We start from the raw sequence: 21887 nt of genomic DNA on the forward strand, positions 1-21887 counted from the left end.
ACCTGTCAGCCAGCAGAAAGCGTATACAAAAGCTGACATTTCTCCTCTGGCAATAGCCTTTACTAACCTGAATGAATGCTAGTTTCCTTGTTTGTCTTCAAATGTGGTGCTGCTAGATGGGAACTGTCTCTTTCCAAACACAGTCTGACACAGTTACTGGGGCCCTGAGTCAGTGCTTGTCCAAAGCGCTAGCCCGAAGGGGCAGGAGCAGCAGTGTCAACTTCCCCACACTGTGCAGCTGACACCCATCAGTCAGGGGTACTTCTAGGTCTGAGCAGAGTTCAGCCTCCACATCAATCCTGTGCTCTCTCCAACAGACCACAAACAAGGATGCTCATTGGTGCTGGATGCAATGGTAGTTTTGTGATGGGATCACCTGTCCCTCCTGGAACTGGGCTCAGACCCACCCAATTGATTTCACACACAGGCTACCATGTGGTGGTAACTTTGGTTGCTGTTGACCTGGCTGAGATTTGAACCAAGCAATCTAGAGAAAAAAAATTATCAGTAGAGGAGTGATTGCATTTTAAAACATTGTATGAGAGCACACCAAATCTTTGGTGTTGGAGATCATTGTTAGGAGAATTGATGTGTGGCAAATTGAGTCAGTTTCTTATCTGACATCTACATAAACCCAGAGTAATTCCACTCCAGTATGTAGCTAAGGTATTTATGTGCTGACCCCTGCTGTATCTCATGCCTGACAATAATGATGTGTGGAAGCAATTGTGAAATACAGTTATCACTTAGCACACACTGGTCTCACTGATGTAACTTGTGCCAGTTTCTGGCACGTTGCTAGGGGCTGACGCCGTTTTGCAGAGGAAGGAATATCACAGGCCAAGGTTCTGATGCAACCTTAACACCTACCTCTTGGTACAGCATTTACGGCTGTATCCTGCTAACCCGTCTATTGCATGTTTAGTCCGTTCCCCAACTATTAAAGTGGCACGTTCCCAAGGAACATGACATACTGCTCAGGAGCTTTATTGCTTAAAAGTATAATGAGTGAGCAGTTTGGCCAAACGGGACTCTGATACCCTCATCCCACTTCCCCCCCAGCTTCTGAAGGCTAAGGCTTGTAGTTCTTGTTTGTCAACCTAGTTCCCTGGTCCAGAAACTTGCTGTAACCTTTTAGGAAACACGTCTCCTACATTTCAAACATCAATTTAAACAAAAAGAAAAAATAAGCAAAAATCCCATCTGTGCGCCAGTAAGCGAGTGTTGCTAATAACGATGGCTACTGTTGTGTGACAGGCCCATTCTTGGTAATGCTACATGGTCCTCCAGGAAGATCATCTTCAACCTTGATTTCCACATACAGCAAGACATTTCCATCTAGATGCATAGTTCTAGTGCACCAATCACTATGGTATGTTGGTCCCATTTCCTGAGCCCACGACGATATTATGTTATGTGTTTCACTGTGGATCATAGAACATCAGGGTTGGAAGGGACCTCAGGAGGTCATCTAGTCCAACCCCCTGCTCAAAGCAGGACCAATCCCCAGACAGATTTTTGCCCCCGATCCTTAAATGGCCCCCTCCAGGACTGAACTCACAACCCTGGGTTTAGCAGGCCAATGCTCAATCCACTGAGCTATCCCTCCCCCTTGGATACACTAGGCCAGCGCCTCATCTGGTACAGATCAGAGTAACGTTACCGACCTGAACAAAGCAATGCTGATTTATAGCACACAGATCATTTTTTATCCCTCCCAAATCTTCCAGGTAGAGCTGAGGGGAATTATTTGTAATAAAATAACTGATAACTGAGTCTGCCTCGGCTTCTCTTTGTGAATTGTCTGCAAAGAAATGGTGAAATGTACTTTTGGTATTTGAAATTGCTTGTAAACTCTTGGGATTGTACATTATTGAACAGGTGCTAATAGCTGTTTGCCAACTTTCACTGGGCTGGGGTAGTCACATGGTGTTGATTCTGTTCCCTGATTGGATAATTTATTTAACTAGCATCTTGGAGTGGAAAATTCACCAGTGGAAAATCTGCAGGCTGGTCACTCTCTGTTCAGAGCATGGGTCTGGGGAGGATCTAAGCATCCAGTGCACTGGGCTGGAATATTTTTGCAGTGAGACTATAGCTGATTCCCAGCAAAGCTCCCACACCAGTGCACGATTGGGATGGTGGTGTCCTGCTCCGGTGTGGGGCTCCCCAGGGCAAAGCGGCTCTCGTTGACCCGCAGGAGTCAGTCCCATATGCGCCGCATGCTGTCAGGGTCCAGCTGGGGGCTGGGCAGATCCGGCTCCCCTGCGACAGCCCTGCTCACCACTGCCTGGCCCCTTCCCTGGCCGGCAGGTGCAGGCAGTGCCCATGCTCCTTTCTGGCCAGGTTCCACTGGCTCGGTCCCCATGTGCCTGGGGCACCGCCCCCGGCCAGCCACCCCCACTCCCCGCTGAGCCCTGCAGGCGAGGCTCTGCCATGGGGCACCAGCCCAGCTGGCTCTGGGAGTCCCCGTTGCTTAGCAGGGGCCTTCCTCCTCTGCTCCTGGGTCAGCCTGCCAGGACAGTCGTGCTTTCACTTACCGGCTGCTCCCATGGCAGAGCCGATCCCAGCTGCAAGGGGATGGGGTGAGGGCCAGAGTTTATAGTGGGGGTGCTGAAAGCCAGCGAATGAAACCGTAACCCACGTGGGTTCAAAAGCAATGTGAAAAAGCACAATTCCCGCTCACACCACAGCTTCGGGCTTCTGAACAATTGCAAAATGCTGCTAGGTTCATTCTGACAGCACCAGCAAACTTTTTACAGAGCAACCTGGGGTGCTGCCGCACCTGCCATGCCCCTAGGTCCCACGCCCATGTGCTCTGCTCCTTCACTCAGCCCCAGGCGTGAGGGAATATCTGCCACGGTCTTAAAAGAAACCACGCACCCAGCGGCAGTTAGCCTAGGCGGTGAGAGGCCACAAGTGTCAGCCCTCAGGGCACAGAAAGCAAACATCAGGAATCCTGGCTCACTTTACAAGTGACCTGCACACATTTATTTTCCAAGCAGTAACAGAGCCCTGCAGCAGTGCTTAATTTGTGCCGGGGTGTGCCCGTACTCCTTGAGGCTTGGCCATACATACTGCCATCAGTTATGAGAGTAAAAACACTGTTTGAGCCCTGGCACCTCTTTCATTACGCATTAAGCACTGCTTGCCAGGGTCTGCAACCTCCCCCGCCGCAGGCATTGAGCGCGGCTGCCAGGCTCAGCCTGACTCGGATTGCAAGTGAGGGAGAGAGGAAAGGGGGGTAGTCAAACTTCACCTGCTCTGTCATTGCTACTTCGGTTCAGGAATGAAAAGGGCTTTGAGCAGCAGTAAACTTGCATGAGCAAGTTATAGAATTTTCCATGCCCTGCATTTACTGGTTTAGAAGATGGTATTTTGTGAAGGGGGGGTGTGGAACACCCAATTATCTTTTATACAAAAACACTACATACCACATTCCCTATATTAAACTAATAAGCTTATGCGCCAATAAATTTGTTAGTCTCTAAGGTGCCACAAGTACTCCTGTTCTTTTTGCGGATACAGATGAACACGGCTGCTACTCTGAAACCTATATTAAACTAGGCACTTGCCCAGTCAAAGCAACAGTTTGTGGAGGGTGGAGGTTAGAGCCCTATATGGATACAAAATTTAGATCTGCATCCAATCCACAATCTGCAAAAATGATCCATGGCTATCCACATCCATGGATTTGCAGGGCTTTAGCTATACAATTTGGATCCTCATCCATCTGTGATCCCCCAAAATGGTCTGAGGATATCCACAGACTTGCAGGGCTCTAGTGGAGGTGCTTCTACAGTAAGGAAAAGGCACCAGAACTTGCCTGTATGCTCATCTCTTCTCCACCCCACAGCAATCCCTGCAGCTGTGGAAGTGAGCATTTCTGAATTGCAGAAAGTGTTTCCTTAAGAACAGGGTAGTTTATAGTAGGGCTTGAGTATGACAATAGCTCCTCACATACAGATAGACAGTATATCACTAGCCTTAATGGAGAGAAAGTGGTTTGAGTAGTGCAGCTGTTCTTGTGTTGGACTGTGATTGGAGCGAGTACTGAGGTCCCTGAACTACGTGTTCAAGAACTAGTAACGGAGAAAACTCTACTGAGAATAAGCAGAGTTTTGTAAAGTACCGACCTAGCCTAGGACGTATTTAATAGTACAATGTAAGAGTTCCTTCATGCTCTAGCAGGAACACTCAAAGCTATTTCAGATGACGTAGACCAATTCTTTGCAAAGCCTCTATTGTATTTTCATGGGGCGTAGACATGTAAAGAAAAAACTAAGTAAACTGAAGACAAGTTTAAACTGCTCTAAAAAACCCACAGAAACCCTTATTTAACTAGAGGCTGGCTCACTGGAAGCATCTCCTCCACACAGCTGTTTACGACACCGCTGTACCTCGGGCAGGTTACATGACTTGAACAGAACAATGCTAAAGACAACACTGACATTTGATTACAGGCATCCCTACTTTAGTTTTTCCATCTATTATGAAGATCTCACCAAAATTCAATGTGTTTTATACAACAGTGAGTGGTTCAACGACGTAGACACAGCCTGTCTCCATGAGAAAAACAGTTAACATGTCACCCAACAGCCTGGAACCATTAGCATGTAGGCAGTTACTGAGTTAGTAGCTGGAATTAAGACCATCCCACACACAGACTGCAAGGAATTTGTTAGTTTCTCCATTAACGTTACCTGCCTGTTCAAAAAAGCTTTTCGTTATTTCACCCAGTGCATTCCATCGATACCAAGTGTGCTAATGAGACATTCCAGCTGGTGAGTCACCCTTTGGGAGCAGCTCTCTGTGCTGCCGGGTTAAGGGAGAATTTGAGTGGTGCACAACACAAGGGGGCACATCGATGCTTTTGCAAACAACAGACCTCAAACACAGGAGTGTAAGATAAATTCTGAGCAAACTCAACAGGCAGCTAATGTAATGGTGATGGGAAGGTTTGACAGTGGCTGATACTTCAATGTGAATGGATTATAGCTTCAAAATGCAGCATGATAAACACCTCCTGATGTGGCTTGCTGGTGCTTTGGTGAGCAAGAGCAGCAGCATCATATCCATAGCAATATATTGGAGTAACTATCACATGAAAGTTTTATTGCTGAAATTTAAAAAAAAAAAAAAAAAAAAAAAAAAAAAAGATTTGGCTGCAGTTAGATTGAAGAGTTTAAAAAAACAACCACAAGAGCTTACAGGGTTTGCAGTGATTCAGGTTTAGTCCCATATAAACACATTACAAAGTAAAGTTTCATCAAGAAAAAAAGACTCAAATGATGATAATCAGCATTAGCTTTAACTCTTCTCATCTTTTTATGGTATATTAGACAGCTGATGCAGTTTTTGCATAATGTCTTTAGTACCGGTAGATGGGATATATCCTTGTTGGTCAGTTTTTATGTTATTTATTAATTTACTCATTAAGTCACAAATAGGTTTCCACATTAATTCACACAAACAAACCAAAAAACAGGCTTATAAAAAGACTGATGTTTGGGGAGTGGGCAATTTCATAAACTGGTATTTTGCTTCAAAGCTTCTTAGAACAGGTCAAGATTATTTCACCTTCCAAGGTCACCATATCTATATATACAACTAGATGGGATAAGAATGATCCTGAGCACAAAATATGTGAAATACTTAGATCCCAAGTTTAGCATTTAAAACTGATTCACATCTCTAACCAGTTATAACATTGGGACTTTATTACTGAGACAGGAAAGAATGTAGTGCTCCTTGCCATAGTAGGATCAAATCATCTGAGTTATGCATCCAAAAGGAGGTCACTTTACATGTTTTCGTAAAGACAGAGGGGTCTAAATAATTTAATTTTACCATATATAAACTCTGTATTTGTAAAATACGCAAAAAAATTCAAAATCAAAATCAAAGCATTTTACAAGAACCTTGATGGCTGTTAACGAATTATGGTTAAAAGAGATGAGACCAGAGTTAGGTCAGTTTTAGATGGATACAGTACTTTTAAGTTCCCATCCATGTCCACAACGCGAACCTGCTCCACTGTTAATGGAGAATTCTCTTGCTCTGCATTTTGGCTGGGATTTGAATTCACTGGTTCAGAAGTCATGTCCGATTCACCATCAGACACGGATTCTTCCTCCGCATTCTCTAAAGTGAATTTGTTGAGTTCTGCCATTTTCTGATTAGGAAACAAAAAGGAATCAAAGATTTCAATATACAAGGAGAACGCAGTGGATGGGCTGTGAATTGCTTAAAGAGTTTCCAATAAGCAGGCCTGAGCTTTACATACTCCTGAGGGACTGATACCATAAATGGAAACCTTCAGTAATCATTCAAGCATTTTTTTAAAAAAGAAACTTACAGCTCTCTATATAGGTTAGTGAATTCTATCGGAAATCCTCCTGCTAGCCTTGTCCCCACATTCCACACAAGCAGGTTTACAAATCAGGCGTTGCATCCCAGCCCTTTGATTCTAAATGAAAAGAACCTGCTCCAGTGTCACTATTAAGGACTCTGCTTTCAACATATTTTAAGTTGTCCTCATTCCTGCCCTATATCAACTACACGCGTGTCGTTGAACTTGGACTTCAGAACATGGTAATGATAGTTAATTAATGAAGTGTAGGAGGAGTGGAACCAGGAGGGTAAAGCATACGTGAGTTTGTCTTTCCAGTGCAGGAGGAAAGCATCCATCAGACACCCTGGACTGCGGGACCTTCACATGAACAAAACTGATGACACTTTGTTGTGATGAGTTGCAAAGAAGTTTAAGTGTGGAATCCCCCAGTCTTGAAAAATGAGGCAGACTATATCTGGCCCGAGAGACCATTTGTGATGACTGCTGAAAGATCTGCTTAATCTGCCAGACTATTCCGGAGACCTGGATGGTGGGAGGCTTTGAAGTGAATTGGAAGATAGATCTTGTCAGCCTAACTTCACATTTTTTTGGCTGAGCTTACAAGTCTGGCTGCTAAAGGTAATGTGTTGATGTAATATAATTAGACTTCTGTAAGGCGTCTGACTTGATACTGCATGACATTTTAATTAAAAAATTAGAATGATATAAAATTACCATGGCCCACATTGAATGGGTTAAAAACAAGTCTCAAAATGTAACTGTAAACGGGGAATAGTCATCGAGCAGGTCTGTTTCCAGGAGGGTATCGCAGCGATCAGTTCTTGGCCTTAAGCTATTTAACATTTTTATCAGTGACCTGGAGGAAACTGTAAAATCATCACTGATAACATTTGCAGAGGACACAAAATTGGGGGGAGTGGTAAACAATGAAGAGGACACGTCACTGAGTCAAAGTGATCTGGATTGCTTGGTAAACGGGGCACAAGCAAGCATGATGCATTTTGACAGAGCTAACTGTAAATGTATTCATCTAGAAAATCAATGTAGGCCAAACTTGTAGAATGCGAAACTGTATTCTGGAAAGCAGTGACTCTGAAAAAGATTTGGGGATCACTGTGGATAATCAACTGAACATGAGCTCCCAGTCTAACTCTGTGGCCAAAGGGAATCTTGAGTAGGAGTAAAGAGATGATTTTACCTCTCTACCTGGCAGTGGTGCGACCACTGCAGGAATACTGTGTCCAGCTCTCGTGAGGGTTCAAAGAAGGGCCACAAGAATGATTAAAGGATCAGAAAACATGCCTTCTAGTGAGACTCACAGAGCTCAATCTATTTAGCTTAACAAAGATAGTTAAGGGGTGAGCTAATTACAGTCTAAGTACCTAAATGGGAACAAATATTTAATAATGGGCTCTTCAACCCAGCAGAAAAAGATGTAATATGATCCAATGGCGGGAAATTGAAGCTAGACACATTCAGACTGGAAATAAGGTGTACATTTTTTACGGTGACTAATTAACCACTGGAACAGCTTACCAAGGGTTGTGGTAGATTCTCCATCACTGACAATTTAAAAATCAAGATTGGATATTTTTCTAAAAAGCTCTGCTGTATGGATTATTTTGGAGGAGGTTCTCTGGCCCGTGGAGGTCAGACTAGATGATCACAATGGCTCCTTCTAGCCTTGGAGCCTATGAATCTATATAGAGATGTACATGTCCAATAGGCAGTAATGCATCTGAGGTCCATTGACACTTCCGATGAAGAAGTGCCATAGTCACATGCAATAAAGTTACCAATAGTAAATGTTCATAGTAACATGCAATAAAGACAAAATTATAAACAATAAAGGGAGAAATTAAGCTCCATGTACCTCTCTATTCCAACTTGGTTCTCTTATTCAGGGGCACACACAACGAACAAGCTAGAGAGTCAGCTTACTGGAATACTTACTAGAATAAGGGTGTCCATGACATCTTTGCATATCTGAAGGCTGGTGCCGCTCGTCACTTCCAGAAATAGCTCACAAGTGGTTTTTCTAATCTGAAAAGTATTCCAGATGGACTCAGAAAAGGGAAGGCTGAATTGTAATACAATGAAATAGAAACTAATGCACACAGCTCCATAATCACATTGGTGCATTTGTTTTTCAAAGAATATTTCAGCTGTATTTGAAAAACATCCAAGTGCACAAGTAACTACACGTGAATCTTGCTAACTTCATGAAGGAAGAACTGTATGTTTGCACCTATCTGGGCAGCTCAATAACCAGCTGTCTCAGGCCATTGTACCTTTGGAACGGCTTACTACAGAGCATGGTTTCTCAGCCTGTGGGTTGCCATCCAAAGATCGGGTGGCCAGGATTCGTCAAAGGCTGTGCCTGCACTATGAGCTTAGGGCATGATGCCCTTGTTTGCGAACACATACTCATGCTCGCTGTATCAATAGCAGTCCACCCACTACAGCCATGCTGAGTACATACCTACTGGTTTCAGGGGAGTACATATTCAGCATGGCTTAGTTGTGCCTCTGCTGCCATTACCTGTACTATGATGGCTACACTGTTATTTATACTCCCGCTAGTTCGATGACAGGTAGTACAAGTATCTGTACATGATCAAGGGAAATCACATCCCTAGCTCATGGTGTAGATGTAGCCAAACAGTCGAGTGGGAGGCCTGGTCAAGTCCTGCCCTTGGGGAGATGGGAGGCCCTGGGATGGGGCAGGCTCCCACACTCATCCCACAGCAGTGACTCCTACCGGGCTGGCTGGGCTCGTATGTACTACCTACTGCGTGAGGTCACAGCACCACTCCTCCATCATGACAGGCTGCCGGCCGGGCCAAATGTGAGTGGGTAACCCTACGACCCCAGAGGTTACAACACCCAGAGTGGGGAGCCAAGCCCAGCCAGCCCCACAGGCCAGGAGCCACTGCTATGATATGCACAGTGTTCTTTTTTAGTAATTATTACAGCAGCATGCATTATATAATCTAGATAAAAAAATACTTAGTAAGCCAGATTTTTTTCTCGCTCCAGTAAAGCTATTCACTGGGTTGCTACAGGCCATCAAGGTTAAGCAGCACTGCTAAATAGCTTAACATAATTTTGACATTCAGCATTAAAAATGCAGAGTTTGACTTTAAATTCATTTTTTAAAATCTAGTGCTTTTACTATATAAACTTTAGACCTTAAAGTTCTTCTAAACTCGGTCATGAATTTCAATGGAGACTTGAACATATGGTAATATCAGGAGTATTTATTCCACAACACCTCTGAGTATCTCCTGACAAGGAGAGGATTGGAGTGATTTAGTTTTGAAGCCTGGCCCATTTCCACTATCATTGAGACTCAGAGATAAGTGGATTGAAACTTTTGTACCTTTGTTCTCTCACTGTTAGTGATTGGTGGGAAAGAAATCACAACACCCTCAGCATCTACTAGACAAGGATAGTTCTCTTTCCCATCCAGTAATTGAAGGTACCTGTCAAGGAAAAAAAGTGAAGATAATGGAAAGAGAACAATCAGGCAACAATAAATAAGACAGTTGGAAGAGTGGGAAAATGGAGGTTGTGTGTTTCTGATCCAACACACAGAAAAACATAACTGCACGGCCTGCACTGAAGGTGAGTAATGCAGTAATATCATGAAGCACTTTAAAGTTAAAGTAATATTCCGATTGCCAAAGTGAGCAAACATGTTCCTACTGCTTTTATTGTGCCCAGTGCTCAAAATATAGCAACATTTTAGAGCTTGTTTTACTGACGCTACGAGTTCATATGCTTAAATTTAAGTCTCATTACCTTTCTCCACCACTTACAAAAATATGCAATCCCCACTTTGTTTACCTGGTCAGTTTCCCCCAAACATGCATGATGATGGACATGTGAGATGATCCCAATAGGAATGGGATGGGAAGGGTGATGTGTCACTTTCCTTCAAATTAGATGTATAGTCACGTAAAGGATTCAGCTCCTTACAAGCTGTTCCATTGACAGAATTTTGGACATTTAAGCACAATAAGTTTACTTATGTGACATTTATATGTAGCTCCCCTCCACTTTCCCGCCTCTCAAACATCCACTGTCTTTAGGCACAGTTTATATTGTAGTAATGGTGACAACTTCCAAATTAACTCTTGGTATAATAGGAGGCACAACAACATGTCACAACAACCACATTTTACTCAGTATTGTTATTTGTAAATCCCCCCTCAACCCTTTTTTCCCCTCTAGATTTTCAGGAGCTCATGTTGAGTGCATATGCACCATTACATGTTGCCTTTCATAACTAAGCACAGAGGGCAAATCTGATGTTCTTTGCAGTTACAATACTGTTGCTTTTCACGTGATCTTAAATTGGCCAAAACGTGTCTGATCCATTTGAAAGAAGATGTGTATTAATACACTGACTTGTGCAGTCCAGAAACATTCTGACGCTTCTTCTGTTTCCTTTGTTCCTCAGCCTCTAACTGCAACTGACGGACAAGATCCTTTGCCTTGATCTCCTTCCGACCCAGTGGCATTACCTGTATCAGAGAGAAAGCAAATACTTAAAAGTTAAGAGCCATTCATTGACGTCAGGACTATCTGAGCTAGTTCATAAGAGCTAAAGGGATAAAAAAATTGGGAGATTATAATATTTAACTGAAAGTTCCCATAACTAATTCTTCTATTTCAATATAGTGCTTGGAACAGACAAGGGGGGATTTTATGAAACATGTGTGACATTTCATTCTTTAAAAACATCCTAGATACTCAGGCATGTTTAAACTCCCTACCAGGACTCTTGTTTGTGTTACCACACCAAATTCCTATTAATTATGGTATGTTCTTGAGTTTTGAACATCATGTTTATTTTTGAGTTGAGTGAATAGGAGACATCCAAGAATAAAGAGCTTGACTTGAGATACATATCTTAGAACCATGGTTCGCCCAAGGACTTTCCAGTGCTTTGGACTATTTTAGAAGAAAAAACTGAACAGTTTTAGTATTAACTCTTATGACCTGCAGGCCTAATCTGTGATGTGTATATCTCAGATTTTACTTTACTATAAAGATCTGTAGAGTTTAATCGAGTCTGCAGAGTTTAGAAAACTCCCCCACCCCAATTAGTGCTGCTGAAGTCTCTTCTAGTTGTCCTAGGTTTTATCAAGGATGGCTGCTGTTACATGCTCAAGCAGTGATTATGGTCCCTCACTATTTGATCTGCTCTGCAATCTGCCTTCTCATTGGTGCTGCAAACAGACTGGAGCAAAGCAAGACTCAGAGGGAGCAGCAGGATGGAAAACGGGTAGAAAAATCATTTTAAAAAAGCAAACTTTTTATTTAACTTTACATGTTGCTACTTCTTTGCCTTCTTTAGTCTTTGTTTTGTACTTCTCTTTAGTTTATTAATTGCTTGTAGAACTTCAGATTCTACATAGAGATTTCTTTCCAAGAACCATCACACTTCAAATGTTCATCTGTGTGGAAAAACGAGTCCAGAGCCTCCTATCATCCTTACTATGAGAACACCCACAAACTCAAACTGGCTACGCAAATAGCCCATGCTATATTTCCAACCAACACCTTCTGATAGATTGTACTTCCACAAGTCAAGAAAGCTGAAATGCTTCAAACAGGCTATACTCCTAAATCACGGTTCAGTTTGAAGTCAATGGGACTTGCATTCCCACGTCACTCTGCTGATTTTGAAAACTCCACCCAGAGGTACTTACACAGGGGCTTTGGAGCCTAACTTTAGGCTCCTATATTTTAGTCTGTACATATAAAGGCCACAATCATTTTGTTATCATATTGAAAATCTAAACTTCTTGTGGTTAACACCGAAGCAAGCCGTTTAAAATGACAAAGATGATTATTCTACTCAGAGAAAAATATTTAACAATACAATTTTAGCCCCAGATGCTGCAAACACTTGATTTTAAGCAGATTGAAATCAATGGGACTATTAGTGAGTGAAGTTCTGTACCCACTTAAGTGTTTGCAGGATCTAGACCTTAGTTCTCAATGTTTTATTTTGCCTATAGCAGTTACATAAAACTGAAATAAAATACCCTAACAATAGTGCAATTAAAAGAGAACCATCCTCATTTATAATCCAGCACAAATTTTCTTCATCTAAAGTTGCAATGGACAAAATCTAAAATTCATTTTACAAAGCCTCAATGTGATTTAAAACAGCTATTTGTATTTGTTTTAGATCAAGTAATTTAAATTATGACAATGATGTAGATGCCTTTATTTTAATCACTCCATGCTGGAAATACTCCTGCACAGCTGAGAGGAGATGGTACGGGGGGGAGCTGTGTCCAACTGGGGAAAACACACTATGGTTTATTTCTAATAAGCAAATAACCCCTGCTTCACCACTTTGCCTACTCCCACAACCTTAAAAAAAAAAAGGTTAGTCAATTGCTCTCCTGTTGTATTAATGGAATGAGAAAAACACTTTTTTAGGTGCATCTCAGAGGCTATTCCCACGGTTTGGTCAGCAATTCATGATAACGGGCAGAAAAAAATATCGCACTGGCTCATACTATGAAGAACCATCCCACAATTTGGATTCTGATCCCTTTAGAATCATGATGCTGTGGACAATTGAATTTGAAGATCCAACAAAATCTTTCACTTGTGACCCAAGGAAATAATTGGACCAAAGTCTCCAGAAGTGGAAGAAGTGTTCATTAGCCTGCTGTATTCTGTGACTATTCACACAAAATAACTTGTATTAAACAGGTTTGCCCAATTGGCAAGCAGAGTCAGGCAGTTAGATGTCCACATTCTAGTATTTGCACCTGCAATTAAGGCCATAAGAGAGGCAATGAAGTTCAGGATTTATTTGTGATCTCTTGGACAAAGTCCACACTTGAAACATTTTTTTCTAATTTCAATTATATATGAGAGACTGGTTCCTGGATTCTACTGCTGGCTGGTATTGTTTGCTATGAGTTAAATATATTCTGTGGAGTGGGTTCTCAGAAAGCCTTGTTTGATCAGGGATTACTTTGTGGTCTGCATGGTTTAAATCAGAGATGCTTTGCCATCTGGACTATTAAAAGTAAACAAAGAACCAAAGATTAGCAACATTACATCAGGAAGTACAGTTAAAAGTGTTTTTGCCTTGGGAAACAGGTAGGTAAGTTTACTAGAGCCTGTCAGTTCCTTTGTAGCAAGAGACAAGTACTGGACTTGTTCCAAATAATTTCTAGCTTCAAATGGCCTCAGTCCATAAGAGGGCAACTGTTGGAGGCCTGAACCTCATCTGTATATGATTAAACACTTTAGACAAAATGCATTAACTACTAACATTTGCCTGCACTCCTATGGAAATGAACAGAAATGCCCTGATGATTGCATTATTAGCGATGGAAACAAGGCAGTCTGCATCTAAGAGTTCTAGCCAGCCAAAGTGAGGTCATGGACCATATTTCAGGACTCTATAGCCCCCGAACCCCACTACCCCCCCCGACCTGGTGTGCAATCACAGCTTCTAGAATTAAACAAGCTTTACTGCCATTGAAAATTTCTTCTGGCTCCTACTGTGCAGATGTGATGACTGAAGAGAAGAGCAGGTCTCTTAATGACAACACATTACTTTCTAGCAATAACAAGAGATGCACAAACACTGACAGAATTGTGTGTGTTCAGAGTGCAGCTATTTCTGACAGAATATCCAAGTGTAATACTGAGGTATGTTTTACATAAGCTTCTTTCCAGTGTTTACCCGAGTTTCCTGTCAGGAGGCTAGCTTACCCATGATTAGTAAGAAGGAACCAAGAACTGGAGAGAGAGAATCTAGTTTTTAGTACTGCAAATGAACCTGAACACTAGAGTGCACATCTCTGTTGGAACACAAATGGATGTGGAGCAGATTGACTTCTATGCTAAGCAGGCAGTGTTCCTGTTTGAAATGGCTCATTACAGAGGAGTTACTGCAGGAGCACCCAGAGCTTAGTTTTACATCCAAACCCTGGTGAGAACCTGCAGATTCACTAACTGGACACTAAAGCACCTTGGAGAAGAAACATTACTTTTAGCCCATGTAAATTCTGAGAGAGCTTTTCAAGTGTAGGACCTCGAATGTAGAAGGGTTTTCTGCTACTTGTTATTGTAGAAAAATCAGTTTTGCCAGACGTATTCAGTCCTGAAACTCAATTTCTTTCTAACATGAAGTACTACCCTCTGTGGTAAAAGCTGCCTTTGAAATGACTGGTACAACATCTAATTAATTTGAACGCAACAAGCACATTAACTGGCACAACCATCTTGCTATCATCACACACTGAATGAGGATAACTACGGTATCCCAGCAGAAGCCATACTTGGGCAATCCCTGGAAATGAAGTACATGGCCCCGCTGATTAGACTGCGTTCATTTCTTCTCTCTGCACAATGCTGAGCTGCTCTCAAAATCCACACTATTCAGACTTCCCTGTTTAATTAGATCAACAATGAAGTTAATGAGTTCACTGACTTCCTCTTACAATGGCAATTCACAAAGGGGTTTCCTGAGCAGCATGTTAAAGTAACATTTTGTAGCATAGGTTTAAGTCTTGTATCGAGTTTAGCTTAAGAGCGTGGTATACTAATGAGTTGTAAATGATTACATTATCTGGGGGTGTGGCAATAGAAACTGCCAGAGAGAAAGAATTGGTGAACAGAGCCTGAATTTGATTCAGCTGATTACCTTATAGACTGCTGCCGATCACTCCTGGTATATTCACGTGAATGAACACCTGCTATGCTGCACAACACTCCAGGTATATCCTAACATTTTATGGACTTCCACTGAACATTAACTTGGCAACAGCTCAACACAGATGAGAGGACCAGCAGTGAAACTGTTAACAGGGAAACACCAAGACCTCTGTCACCCTAAGCAAAGGTGCATAAAATCCAAGATCAAAATGCTCTTTATGGAGAAACACGTTGGACTGCTTTACCTGTTTGAATGTTTAAGGTATTCAGCTAGTGCTAGGGGTTCTGTGACTACTAGTAAATCAGATAATTTGATAAACGTGCACATTCTGAAGGATATTTGAACAGTGAGGAGTTTTCTGAGTCTGATTTAGATTGGGATTGGTACAATGTTGGCACACTTTCTGAACTTTACCTCCTGGTTTCAGTTAAATTTTCTCATTTCTTTAGCGTGCAAAATTGCCTCTTCCCATTTCTGTATCACTCCAAAGTTTGATAAAGCAACAGGAAAAAGGTTATTTATCCTACCTTTAATTCGTTAGGCGGCTGCGCATCATACAGCAGGGGCGCTTTGATCCGCTGCAGGTCATGTGTGGCAATGGTTGCTGCTGTTCGTTTCTCACATATGTCATCATGAAGTTTGATCTAACAAAATGTGCAGGACACAGAAATATGAAGTTACCAGCCAATGTCCTTCAGCATTCCTGTACCATTACCAGCTTCAACCTTACTCTAAGTTGTCTTATTAAACTAGCCCTGTAGTAGTCAAACATTTCCCTCCCCCCTCCATCAACTTAGTCTTTTTCCATTTGACAAGCCTTTGCTTCCCCCTCTGTTGGATGGGGCTGAAAGCAATAGTTCTCTTTACTTGTTTACAAAACAGAGTAATTCACCATTGTCCACATGGCACTGGAAAGAATGCTTGTTCATTTCCTGATAATTACACTCTGTAGCGTTCCATTTAAATGGATAGATGTTGGTAAACTATTTCAACTGACAAACTGAAATCGACAGGGAAAAAAAACTGATTAGTAACAGTCAGCGGGAGCGCAGCCTCCCTGCCTTGCACCTACAAGGACTGAGTGTCACCAGCCCTGTGGCAGTGCAGGGAGCCCTCTGCAACCCCTGCTCTCACTAACTGGGAGAGCTGGGAGTCCCTGCTCTGCAATACCAGGACAACAGCATTCCTCACCTCTTTGGCCTGCAGGGATCCAATGTCACCAGCCCAGAAAGCCCTCTGCAGCTCTGCTGTCACAGCCCCACCCACTCACCAGCCAGGAATGTGGAAGCCATCCCTGTGCAGGAACTGTTTAGCAGCAACCTGGGGCCAGGGGCTCTGCCAGAAGCACAGTCTTCCCTGCACCCTGGGTCCCATCAGCCATGCAGGGAGTCCCCTGTATTCTCCTAGTGTCAGTGCTGCCGTAACCCCAAACCTAACCCCTGCTTAATTTCCAGCAACTGTAAAAATTAAGGATATATCTATACAGCAAAAAAGCCTGACAGCAGCAAGTCTCAAAGCCCTTGTCAATGACTTGGGCTCATGCGATAGGACTATACATAGCAGAGCAGACATTCCCGTTTGGCTGGAGCGTTTGAAACCTGGCGAGGGGGGTACATCTAAGAGACAGGGCTCCAGCCCGAGGAAGAACATTTACCCTGCTATTTTTATCCCCATATACGAGCCTGGGTGAACTCAGACATGCTGTCATGGGTGGGGTTTTTTCCATTTTTTTTTTACCCTAAAAAAAGTTGTTGAAATTAGAGAAAAAAATCAATTTCTGACAAGCCTAATTATAATGCAGAGACAGAAGATAGGAGTTCAGATTGTTTTGCTGGTTCCATAAAAATGGAGACAAAAGATAATAATTAGGGAGCAGATAAAATGCTTCTATTTAGACATTTAATATATCAATTACAAGAGGAAACTTCCCTCCAGCTTACAACTCTATGGTAAGTCAAATTTTGCCCTGCCCTACTTGTTTTTCTTTCAAAATAATCTTCCCCATCCTCCACTCTCTCCTCCCCACCCCTAAATCCCATACTTATTAACTATACAAATAAGGAAACTGAGTATTTGAAGATGCTTATTACCACATATGGCAAAGCTAGCAAACCCATGAAAAGAAACTGATCCAATCTCAACAAGGTGTTTTGGGGAAAACACTCCATTGCAGCCTGCAACTTTAAATGCAATTGTTATGCATAATATTTTGAAAGATTGTGCATTTGTAAGCATCAATTACTGTATGGGACCAAAGTTGGGCACTTACTTGAATGAACAAAAAACACTTTGGGTGATCTATCCCTCTAATTCATTATTTTCCATTAGGAAATGTGTAGCAGAGCACAAGTTGACCAAGGTAGAAAAACTATAGATGCACAAGGACCTGTACATTTGAGAAAAACTAGCATGTGCCATCTAGTGGACAAGTATCAGAGGGGTAGCCGTGTTAGTCTGGATCTGCAAAAAGCAACAGAGAGTCCTGTGGCACCTTTAAGACTAACAGATGTATTGGAGCATAAGCTTTCGTGGATGAATGCCCACTTTGTCGGATGCATCCAATCCAAAACCTTATGCTCCAATACATCTGTTAGTCTTGGATGCATCCGACGAAGTGGGCATTCACCCACGAAAGCTTATTCTCCAATACATCTGTTAGTCTTAAAGGTGCCACAGGACTCTCTGTTGCTAGTGGAACAAGGTCACTAATGTACTAGTTAGGAAATTTTTTCAAACATACCTCCTTCAAGTCTGAAAACTAGAGTACAAACATGTGCTATTAGTATGGCTTAATATAGTTTTAAAGCCACATATGGTGTTTAAAACTAGACTGGACAAAGCATTGAAGAACAGATGTAGGAAACTACCAGTCCAGCACCAGAGAAAAAACACACTGATCGAAATCAGTGGTACTCAGACTGAGGCTCGTAAGCTGTAAGTGGCTCTTTAGTGTGTGTCCTGCGGTTATTTGCAGCACATATCAAAACACTGTGAGATTTAATTATTAACCAGTCTAAGTTCTTAACCAATCAGGATGCTTGTATTATGTTATTAACCAACTGTAGTTGATAAAATAATAATATAATCTATATATTATATAGATATTCTCACAGCAATATATAAACTAAATATTTCCTGTCATACTGTTGAAATAGGACTATATAGTACTATAGTGAATGAAACAATGAATTCACACTACTGTGGCTCTTTTGGGTAACGTGGATCCCTAATTTGGCTCCTGAACCACTGAGGTCTGAGTATCACTGATTGAAACAGTCTTTGCTGTCTCTGATTTTAACATGGATTCACATCTATCCTTCGTACCCAGTACATAATGTATATGGCAAAGCTACAAGGAGCTTTTAAACTGGTAGCAGAAATCGGTGTGCTTATGTGGCATCCTCCACAATAGCATCTGAGCTCCTAACACCTTTTTCATAAAGAAAGCTTTGAGTGATCTACTGCAAATTTCAGTTTATTACAAATTGGGGCAGAAATCTGAAACTAAAGCAAATTGCACATAAAGGAATAGATGCAAATTGTTTTGTACTGTTATACTGCAGTCAATCTAAGAGTCCCCCAGAATTTAAAAACATTAATGTCCATCATAACAACTGATCAGTTACTTCCTTGGTTGGGAAAAGCTCCCTCTCTAAAAAACTAAACCCATGTACTTACAGAAAAGCAGTCCTCAAGGTTTATGCTTGTGTGCAATAGCTTCTTTAGTCACTATTTTCTCTTTAATGGAGTCTATACCAAGGAATAGACTGTTCTCAATTCTGTTCATTTGGAATGGGAGTAAAATGATCACATTGAAAACGGATTCACAAAAGTTCTAACCTAATCCTTCAATAATTACCTGTGCAGAAAGAAATCTCTTCAAGGCATTTCCTTGCTTCAAATTCATTCCCTTCACCACACAGCAAACGATGTATGGCCGAACTTCTTTGATATTTGGACTAACTTTAACTACCACTGGAGCTGGATTTTCTGCAATGTGCAGAATTTTGATCATCAGTTTATTCACCTCTTCCAGCTTGTCCTGTTCCCCATCTCCGCTATCCTTTTTTTGGCGTTTATCCCTCTTTTTTCTCTTACTCTCTTCTTTATCAAAGTTGTCTGGTTTCCCTTTTCCTTTGCCACCTCCTCGGCCTCCAACCCGCAAGTACTCCAGAATGGATTTTGTCTGGCAGCTATTGACCATTTTCTCCAGCCGCTTGTCTTTCAGTTTGTTCCCTCTGAAGTTGACCTCCTTTAATTTAGGGCAGTCAGCAAGCTCAACGGGGATTTCTGATAACTCATTATTGGAAACATCCAGGATCTGAGGGAGGAAAAGCATTTACAAAGTTAGACTGGCTGCTTCTAAAAGACTTGGGCCTAGCTCTGCCTTGGCACCCTGTTTGCTCAGAAGGCAGCTAGATGCCACATGGTAAGGCATGGCATAAAATGTCTACTTTTTATGTAGACATCTCCCCCCATCCCCCACAAAAAAAGATCATTTGTTATACCTAACCCTAGAGCCAAGATATGTCATTCTGTCAATGCACCATTACATAGTTCATGAATTCTGCCAGTTCCTCTACAGAACACCCACCACTTTTAGATCCTGTAATTTAGCAGACTCCAATGCATCAACCTTTTTTCATAAAGGTTGAATCGTCACCCATGCTGACAACTCTCACAAGTCATGCAAATTTGTGACTTTCTTAAAGCCCCAGTATCCAGGATCAATGAAGCGAGAAGCTCATCTTCCATTAAAAAAGTGTCTAGCCCTCTTGGTTGCGTAGAAAAGCTTGATACCAAGTGCAATCTAAAGGCTCAGAAATTAGAAAGCAAATAAAATGAAGCCCAAATGTGGTGTTAAAAAAACCCTGTGATTTTAACTAAGTGCCTAACTTGTGCTATTTGTACACGGGGGTTGGCAAAACCGTCTCTCTCCCTTCCCACTGGGCTCCAGCATCACCCCATTCCAACCTATAGGAAACCACCTGCAATCTCCTATGGGGTCCCAGCCCCTTCTTCACCCACCATGAGGGGCCCAACCTCCCCTCTCCCAGGGGTAGCAAGTCTCTTTGCCCAGCCCCTTCTCCTCACCCTCTCCCCCTGACCTTGAGGGCCGGCAGGTTGGCGATGGCAGAGTCCAGCTCCTGCAGCCCGTTGTCGGCTGCCTCCAGTTGGCTGAGCAGTGGGAGGAGGCCGGAGGCGCCCGGGGGCAGGAGGCCGCCGGGCAGGGCACTCAGGCGGTTGCCGGAGAGCAGCAGGGTCTGCAGCTGGGGGGCGGCCCGGGCCAAGCCCGGCCCCAGCTCCCGGAGCCGGTTCCCGGTGAGGTTCAAGCTCCGCAGCTGGGGGAAGGCGGGGGGCCCCCCAGGAGCGCAGGGCCCGGCCGGGTCCAGGGCTCCCCCCAGCGCCGCGGGCAGCGTCTCCAGCCCGTTCCCGGACAGGTCCAGCACCCGCAGGGCCGGCAAGGGGCCTCCGAGCCCCGGGCCCTCCGGAGCGCCCAGCCCCGCCGGGCCCAGCCCGTTCCCGCGCAGCACCAGCGTGTGCAGGGCCGGCAGCGCCGCCGCCAGCCCCGGGCCCAGCTCCCGCAGCGCCCCGCAGCCGCTCAGCTCCAGCGCCTGCAGCAGCGGCAGGGCCAGGAGCCGCGGGGGCAGGCGGCCGCCCCCCGCCCGGATACGGGCCTCCACCGCCGCGCCGGGGAGAACCAGCTCCCGCCGCCGCTCCCGCTCCGCCGCCTCCAGCTCCGGCCAAGAGGCCGGGTCCGCCATGCTGCCTGCCGACCCCGCACTTCCGGGTCACGGCACTGCTTCCGGGGGCGGGGCTGGCCTGGGGTTGGTCGCCTGACCATAGAGAGCGGCGCGGAAGGCGGGCTAGAGTGTCCCATCATCGCTTGTACAGCGCCACGCCCGGCACTGCCATAGAGTGAGGGGCCGCCGGGGAGGCCAGAGGGCCGCGTTCCCATTTCCGAGGGAGGAGAGTGGGTGTGGCTGCCATGGAGAGCTGCACAAGGGGAGGCTAGAGTGTCCCACTAGCCTCCCCCTTATTGCCTGGAGTCACCCTGTAGGGTGGGGGGTCTCAGCCCAGCTCTGGGACAGCTGGTGCCTGTGTCTACACTACAGCCACAGCAGCTGTGCCCTTGTAGCCCTGGGGTCGCCAAGTCCGATGGGACGAATTCCTGGACGTTTCATCACATTTAATTAAAGAATAATCTGTAATTCCTGGAGACTCCAGGACAATCCTGGCAGGTTGGCAACCCTATGTAGTAGCACCGTAGCACAGACCCTACATCCACGGTTTCCCATTGATGTAGGTAACTCACAGCCACTAACCCACCTCTCCCAGAGGCAATACAGGTGGCAGCTAGGTCAACTGAGGGTTAGGTTGATCTACCTACGTCATACAGGGCATGGAATTGTTCACAGTCCTGAGCCAGGTCAATCTAATTTTTAAGTGTAGACCTGGCCTAAATGTGTGTGCAAAGCCGAGGGCAGATTTTAGCCTGTGGCTGATGCCTGGCTGCACCATTTTGTCACAAGGTGGCAGTGCCTATCAGGGCCCATTTTTTCACCTCAAAGGATGGGAAGTACTTTCTTTCACTGACATAAATGGGACTAACTGTACATGAAATGAGTGTGGTTAAAGGACATTGAAAGGAGAGGGAGGGCTCACTATCTCAGCCTAGGCAGGGGGATTCAGGGGGGAATCATTCTCCTTTTCCCCACCTCTATTCTCCCAAAACTATAGCAAAAAAAAAAAAAAAAAGTTATGGTAAAAGACCATTAAGGTGCAAAGTCAATCACTCAAAAGTTAGGAAATGACAGAAATGCCTAG

General features: G+C 43.8%; 1 protein-coding gene across 1 annotated transcript; it reads right to left on the bottom strand.

Moving 5' to 3' along the window:
- Positions 1-5207: 5207 nt before the first annotated feature.
- LRRC47 (leucine rich repeat containing 47) lies at positions 5208-20844 on the bottom strand. Its single transcript, XM_054009341.1, has 7 exons — positions 20168-20844; positions 18919-19380; positions 15587-15703; positions 10769-10884; positions 9738-9840; positions 8309-8398; positions 5208-6175 (listed from the first exon to the last, which is right to left on the bottom strand). Exons 1-7 carry the CDS (start codon positions 20822-20824, stop codon positions 5933-5935), a joined length of 1788 nt encoding a protein of 595 aa, XP_053865316.1. The 5' UTR covers positions 20825-20844; the 3' UTR covers positions 5208-5932.
- Positions 20845-21887: the final 1043 nt, after the last annotated feature.

Source organism: Malaclemys terrapin, chromosome 19 (genome assembly GCF_027887155.1).
Source record: "Malaclemys terrapin pileata isolate rMalTer1 chromosome 19, rMalTer1.hap1, whole genome shotgun sequence".
NCBI classification, from domain to species: Eukaryota; Metazoa; Chordata; order Testudines; family Emydidae; genus Malaclemys; species Malaclemys terrapin.

Coding starts and splice junctions, on each gene's coding strand:
- LRRC47 (XM_054009341.1), bottom strand. CDS start 20,824: ATGGCGGACCCGGCCTCTTGGCCGGAGCTGGAGGCGGCGGAGCGGGAG. Junction 19,381..20,167: donor CCAACCTGCCGGCCCTCAAG/GTCAGGGGGAGA, acceptor TTCCTCCCTCAG/ATCCTGGATGTTTCCAATAA. Junction 6,176..8,308: donor TCATGGACACCCTTATTCTA/GTAAGTATTCCA, acceptor TTTCCTAATCAG/AAAATGGCAGAACTCAACAA.